This window comes from Aspergillus nomiae (genome assembly GCF_001204775.2).
Source record: "Aspergillus nomiae NRRL 13137 chromosome Unknown contig00409, whole genome shotgun sequence".
Classification (NCBI taxonomy): domain Eukaryota; kingdom Fungi; phylum Ascomycota; class Eurotiomycetes; order Eurotiales; family Aspergillaceae; genus Aspergillus; species Aspergillus nomiae.
In genome coordinates this window covers 23,390-30,040 of record NW_015378464.1, presented here as the reverse complement: position 1 = coordinate 30,040, position 6,651 = coordinate 23,390, and the positions used below count along the sequence as shown (strand labels likewise).

General features: G+C 48.9%; 2 protein-coding genes across 2 annotated transcripts; one reads left to right on the top strand and one right to left on the bottom strand.

The window, feature by feature from the left end:
- Nucleotides 1-211: 211 nt before the first annotated feature.
- ANOM_009299 (Zn(II)2Cys6 transcription factor domain-containing protein) lies at nucleotides 212-829 on the bottom strand (the record flags this gene model as incomplete). Its single annotated transcript, XM_015554555.1, has 1 exon — nucleotides 212-829. One exon carries the CDS (start codon nucleotides 827-829, stop codon nucleotides 212-214), a length of 618 nt encoding a protein of 205 aa, XP_015402709.1.
- A 350-nt stretch (nucleotides 830-1,179) lies between these two features.
- On the top strand, nucleotides 1,180-4,283 carry ANOM_009298 (uncharacterized protein; the record flags this gene model as incomplete). The annotated part of the gene is made up of 3 exons (XM_015554554.1): nucleotides 1,180-2,090; nucleotides 2,634-3,259; nucleotides 3,337-4,283. The coding sequence occupies 3 exons, from the start codon at nucleotides 1,180-1,182 to the stop codon at nucleotides 4,281-4,283; spliced, it is 2,484 nt and encodes an 827-aa protein (XP_015402710.1).
- Between the last annotated feature and the right edge of the window lie 2,368 nt (nucleotides 4,284-6,651).

Here is a 6,651-nt window from a genome sequence, read left to right as displayed (position 1 = left end):
GAGGGTTTCCAGGGGTGTGGTGGCGACTGGAGATGTGAGTAGTGTTTGGATGTTGGTGTTGATTAGGGAGGTTATTACGGGCCTGTTGATGGCGTTTTGCGTTATGTGTAGCGCGCAGCTGGAGTAGGCGTCTGTTGGTGAGTTAGCTTCTCTCTCTCTCTCTATCTCTCTCTCTCTCTCTGTCTCTCTTCTTTCCCATTTCTTTTATATTTTATATTTTATTTTTTGTGAGGGAGGGAAAAAGCAGAAAACTATAGATCGACTTGCCTTGCATGTGTTTGGGCATGCCATTGACATAAAGCTGTTTATGGGACCAAGGAGTTTGGTTCTCTTGGACCATCATCTTGGGAACGTCCTTGAGGACATCGATGGCGAACTGGAGCCGGGAGGCGATGATTTCGGAGAGAGCCATCGGGGGTCTTGTTACTGGCGCAGTCATTGTGTAACTGGGCCGTGGGACGAGAACACCAGTGGGTGCTTCCGCCAGACAAGGAGCGTCGATGTCGATATAATCCCACTGTGGATCGAAGACATCGAATGGATGAGCGATAGCAGGTGGGTCTGGTAGTTCAGGTATACGGAACTCGGTCGTACACGAGTCAAATGATAACGGTGTGTCAACAGTCTGCGCAATCGATTCAAACATCGCGTCGATCAACTTCTGTGGGATTGCAGGCTGTCGTCCTGGGTAAATGCATGGTGTATTCCTGGTCGCGCATCGAGAGCAAGCCGGGAATGCGAGATCGCAGCGTCGCTTGGCGGTCTTGCACGCTTCGCATGATTTGCGTCGCGGTGGGGGGTTTTCTCGCTCGGCCAATAAGGGGTTCATTGTTTTCACGCTGGTATCAGTTTTTGCGGACTTCCGCTGTCCAAGTGGGAGAAAAGCTGATCTTACATTTGCCGCGTGGAGACATATCGCTTCATGTGGGTCTGCCCGGCGGAATTCCGCAAGCTAGTTGGGTGTTTGGCCAATTGGAGACGACGCCGATGGTTAGGGTTGCGGATTGGGTGGAACTCCGCTGGGATCATCGAAGAGTATGAAATCACTACCATAGAAAGCCGTCAACATCGGATGGATATCTCAGAACATCACACAGCCTTCTCTTTCTCATTCACAAAGCTACTTCAATTCTCAATTTACACAAACACTCATAGTAAACCACTGCACTACATCACACAATGTCCACCTCCACTTTCTTCGTCTGCGGTGCTACCGGCACCCAAGGCGGCGCCGTGATCAACCACCTTCTCAAAGCTGGCGCCAAAGTCCACGCCATAGCCCGCAACCTCGATACTCCAGCGGCCCAAAGCCTCCAATCCCGCGGGGTACATCTCACACAAGGCGACTTCACCGACCCCGACACCTTCAAACAAAGCATGAAGGGCTGCACCGCGCTCTTCCTCAACCTAATGCCAGACCTACGAGTCCCAAACAGCGAAGTCCACCAGGCCGAGAACATTCTATCCGCTGCTAAAGAAGCGGGCATCAAACATGTCATCTACTCCAGCGGGTTCTCCGTCGACGAGCCCCAACGACTAAAGCACTGGGACCCGAACAGTTTCGTGGCGAAGATTCTCCTTAACAAACAAACGGTCGAGAATAAAGTGAGAACGGCTGGATTCGAGTACTGGACTATCTTACGACCTGGGAACTTCATGTCAAATTTCCTGCAGCCCCTTGTCCAAATGTATACCGGCTTTGTCGAGACCGGCGTCTGGACTACGGCTCTGCTGCCTGAGACGAAACTCGCCATGGTGGATCCCAATGATATCGGAGCCTTTGGAGCAGCGGCACTGCTTGATCCTGCCAGGTTTCATGAGAAGGAGATCGAAATTGCTTCCGAGCTTAGGCAAGTGGGGGATATAACGCAGGCATTGGCGCGTGTGACCGGGAGAGATCTTAAAGTGGTATTTATGTCGCAGGAAGAGATTGAAAATCAAGCTGCGCAGAATCCGTTCATAGGGGGCCAGCTGTTGATGCGCGGTATGGCGGATCTCGTAGACTTGGAGGGGGTGAGAGCTTGGAAGTTGCCTTTGGGGACGTTTGAGGAGTTCTTGGAAAGGGAGAAGGAGGCAATTAAAGCGACTTGGTCTGTTTAGGTGACTTGATCTGTACTTAGGTTCATCCTTGGACTGAGTTTATGTTGACTTTACCTTTCTGGCCGTCTTAGCCTTTTGAATAATATATCATGTTTTTATCAGAAAGCATCTTCAAATTTACGTCAATGATTGTTGCGGCCATGTATGTAGGGCTACGAAAGTCCATAATCCGCTTTCCCAATGAGGTTAGCGTGGATCAATCGGAAATGCAAGCGGGAATCGGGAATGCAACAAACACAAATACAACAACCACTTCATCTGATCAACGTCTCATTGCCAAAACAACCACAATGCTTGTAATATCTCGAGCAGTTCGATGTAGAAACCGTCTTATACTATCAATTAATCGGGCAGTGATGCCCGTGAATCCCACTTTGCTCTCCCGGACTTTCTCCACTTCGCGCCCCTTTACCCTCCATTCCGCGGGAAGCTCTGAACTGTTTGAGTATACATCTGGGAGATGGATGTTTGTAACTTCTATAACTGCCCTATACTAGTTCCCGTATCTGATGATTGATGGTAACGGCCGGCAGCTACAATGAAGCTGTGAAACTCGCGGAACGACGACGTGTCTTCAACGTCCCCGAATTGAAGCGCCTTGCTGCCGAGTCGATTAACCAAGGCGCGAATGATGTCGCTCGCTTCGAGAAGCTTGCCGAGGGAGGGTTTAACCGTATTTTCCTAGTGACAATGAACGATGGCTCCCAAGTCATCGCTCGTATCCCGTATCCCAGTACCGAACCGAAGTACTTCGTGGTAGCCAGTGAAGTGGCGACTTTGGATTACCTTCGTCTACATGATATACCCGTACCCAAAGTTTTTGGCTACTCGGCCACCGCAGATAACGCAGCAGGCACGGAATACATCTTTATGGAATATGTCCGTGGACGAGACTTGGGTGACCTATGGTTCGACCTGCCCGAAGATGCCTGTTCCACAATCATTAAAAACATTGTCGAGTTGGAAGCTCGCCTTTTTAGACTACAATTTCCTGCCAGCGGAAGCCTTTACTATACGACGGATCTGCGCTCCAAAACTGATACACCATCCGTGCCGGTGGAAGATTCGCCAAGCAATGGCCGGTTCAGCATTGGTCCCGACACTTCGTTGCGATTGTGGTTCGGGAAAAGACGGGAACTGCAAGTCGATCGTGGCCCGTGTATGTTCCTTCCATAGCTTGCCTGACACTATTATTTAAAGCCCCACTGTGTAACGAGATTCACTGATAAGCTGTAGATGAGACTGCTGAAGCGGCTATGACCGCGGGCGCCAAAAAGGAGCTTGCCTACTTAGCTAGGTTTGGTAAACCACTTCAACCTCTCCAACCTATGTATAGAGAGTTGTACAAATACCAGAAAGTGTCACATTTGGGTCAAATGAGGAATTTAGAAAACTACCTACGGGCTGCGCCTCATCTTGTCCCTAGAAATTTTAAATTCCTCTGTGAGCCTACAATCAGACACCCCGACTTGCAACCGAATAATATCTTGGTCTCCGACGATCTGAAGATCACTGCCTTGATAGACTGGCAGCATTGCTCTATTTTACCTCTGTTCCTGCAATGTGGTTTCCCAGACAGTATACAGAATTACGGAGACGAGGTGTCTGAATCTCTCGACATGCCTAAGCTGCCAAACGACTTCGATAGCCTGGATGACAGCAACAAGTCCGAACAGCTCGAAATTCTCCGAAGACGGCATATTCATTACTTCTACGCGTGGTATTCTGTGAAGTTGAACTCTATTCATGGAATTGCTTTGGACCACGATCTAAGCATTCTTAAGCGCAAGATCTTCGAGCACGCGAGCAAACCATGGGAGGGGGACAACGTGTCGCTGAAAGCGGACCTCGTTTACTTAGCGCAGAACTGGGGTAAACTGTCGAACCCATCGTCCGGTACTAATCCAGGTGTCTGCCCGTTAGAATATTCGCCCGACGAGGCAAGCGAATGTTTGAATCTTAATGCCGAGCAGATCGAATCGGATGAAGAGCTACAGATCTTCAGGAACTATGTTGGAGTAGGGCCAGATGGGTGGGTGCCGTCGGACCGATATGACGAATCCAAGCGACGTGAAATGAAATTGAAGGAACTTGCGCTCGAGGCAGCTAAGACGGAAGAGGACCGGGCTAGGATCTCCGAGAATTGGATCTTCAAGGATTACGACGAGGAGATATACAGGTAGCTGTACTGTACATATTCTTTGCGCGGAGGTCTACGCTGGGTCAATCGTTCGATCATACTACGAGCGCCCGGATGTTCGGAATGGCTCAATTCTGCACTCTGCTGTAAATTATTTCGGATTTCTCTCCTCTCTGAGCACATGTACGCGAACATTGCAATTGGTGTTTCTTCGGCGGGCCATCCTTTCCGCTGTAAACCGATCTATTTATCGTGCTTGCGCCGAGCATCCTTGGAAATTGAGTTCTTGACTTACCTTTCCAGAATAATTTCTCAGTGTCAACGCTGCCAACGCTATTGAATTGGCAGGGTAAGCAACCCAACTCTAGACCAGGGAAATGTTGTATTAGATGAGTGGATAGCCTGTACTGCGCTAGAATATCCACTATTAGTTGTGATGATATTGTCATGGAGGACTCAGCGGGCCGGGCCCGATAAGGTTCGGGCCGTGGTTGCTCAACTTACCAATCCCTACCCTTGAGTAACCAACCATGCTGTATACCATTTATGGTACGGCGTCATCGCTACTTCAGTTGATCCTTCGTGAGCTTTCCAACATACAACACCGACGAGATCACTGAAACACACGACATCCTCTAAGCCTTGCTCTATCCAGGACCATAGATATATTGTTCATCTGGGCACTAGCAATCCGCTAGCGCATCACCTCAAACCCGCTAGACAAAGCATCATGAAGACTCACCAACACCAGACATGATAAAGGATCTCATGATTGAGCCTGTCATTGGAGTCGCTACGAACATGCCGATGCACTGCAGAACTAGGTCACCACCTAACCAAAGCCTGATGGGCCGGAATTCACATCTGCATGTCTGAGGTGATCGATTTGACGCCATCATTCTGGGACTTGCCACGTAGCAACTTCTGCTCGATCTTGTTCTTTGCCGGCTCGAAATGGTTAGATTAACCCATCCTGTCTGTCCACAGAGCTATGAGCCAATCACGCTACACGATTAGAGGGAATATAAACTATCTGAGGCTGGAGTCTGAGACGAAGTGCAGCTCGAAAAAAACCAGGACTATACCCCCATGTGCACGCGAGTTATCGTCACTGGGAGGGGGCGGGGGGATTGTATATGCCAGTCTTTACTCTCACCATTCTTTCTGACGAAGTATCGCGGATGGCCTAAGCCACTGATCGAGAAGCAGACTCGACTATTCGTCAATAACTACCACAATCTGTAGGACCAATGCTTGGAGACATTGCGCGTCTGTGGCCCTGGCGTGAGGGCATCCGATTTGTACAGTTCTTCGTTCCACGCTATGGATACCAATATTTTGGGCTTCAGCAATGGGCTTAGAGAATACCCGAGCACGTACTTAGTTAGTTCGATGCTCCCCTCTGGTTGCCAGCACGAAAAATTGAAATCAAATTATTCGTGGAGTGTCGAGAAGCAACGATATGTAGTTACGTAAACCGCACTTTCCAGCGGGTCGATGTTATCGATCGAAGACACTGGGATTTGAGAACCCACCGGAATATTCAGCCAGCCAAATAAGTGTCTCTTGCCGAATCCCAGAGCAGCACGTCTGCCAATTTGTGGATATGCAGGTAAGCGCTAGTCTGGATTGAACCGTGATGGTGCCGATCGGCAGGGACTGTGCGGGTCGACTCTAGTAGAGCAACATCAAATGACTTGGATCTCTCTCCACTGTTTTCTGCAGGCAAGGCACTGTCAGGACTCAGGAGAACCATGGCATCCTATTGATCTGTATTGGTTGGTGGGTATTCCCGGGGTCCTTGCTCCTAGCGGAAGGTCTTAGGTTGAAGAAACTGTGCAGCTACAGTGCCAGCACGGTGTCTTCATGCCAAAGTTTCTTCCTGTCTAAGGCATCTACTATGCAGGATGTACATTTTCTTTTTTTTTAAAGTGACTAAGATGCACCATACTGACACAAAAATCTCAGAATTTTATTGTGCCAGTGCCATGGCTCGATAATTACTTTCCGCAATCTATATTTGTTTAAGTTGATGGCACAATATATCGGTGGTGACACCAAAAAGTATAATCCAATCCAAGGCTATTGACACCGTCGTTCTACCATCCAGTTTCAGCATCCTGTACTTCCAGTGCAATCAAGTTCAGTGTACAGCGTACACCGCTTCTCCAACCCTAGCACCTCCCGCTAGATGCATACATGCACATACTAAGGAACCTGTCACGTAACGTATACGTGATTCAGATGCAAGTATCGCATGGATTGCGTCATCTACGATTTTATATCCATCACAGAGCCTAGTATACCACTTGACCTTCTGCGAAAAAAAAAAAAGAAAGAAAGAAAGAAAGACTCACCGGCCCAATCGGACAGTCTAGATCAGTCTCAGCGGCGGGCTAGACGACGACCTC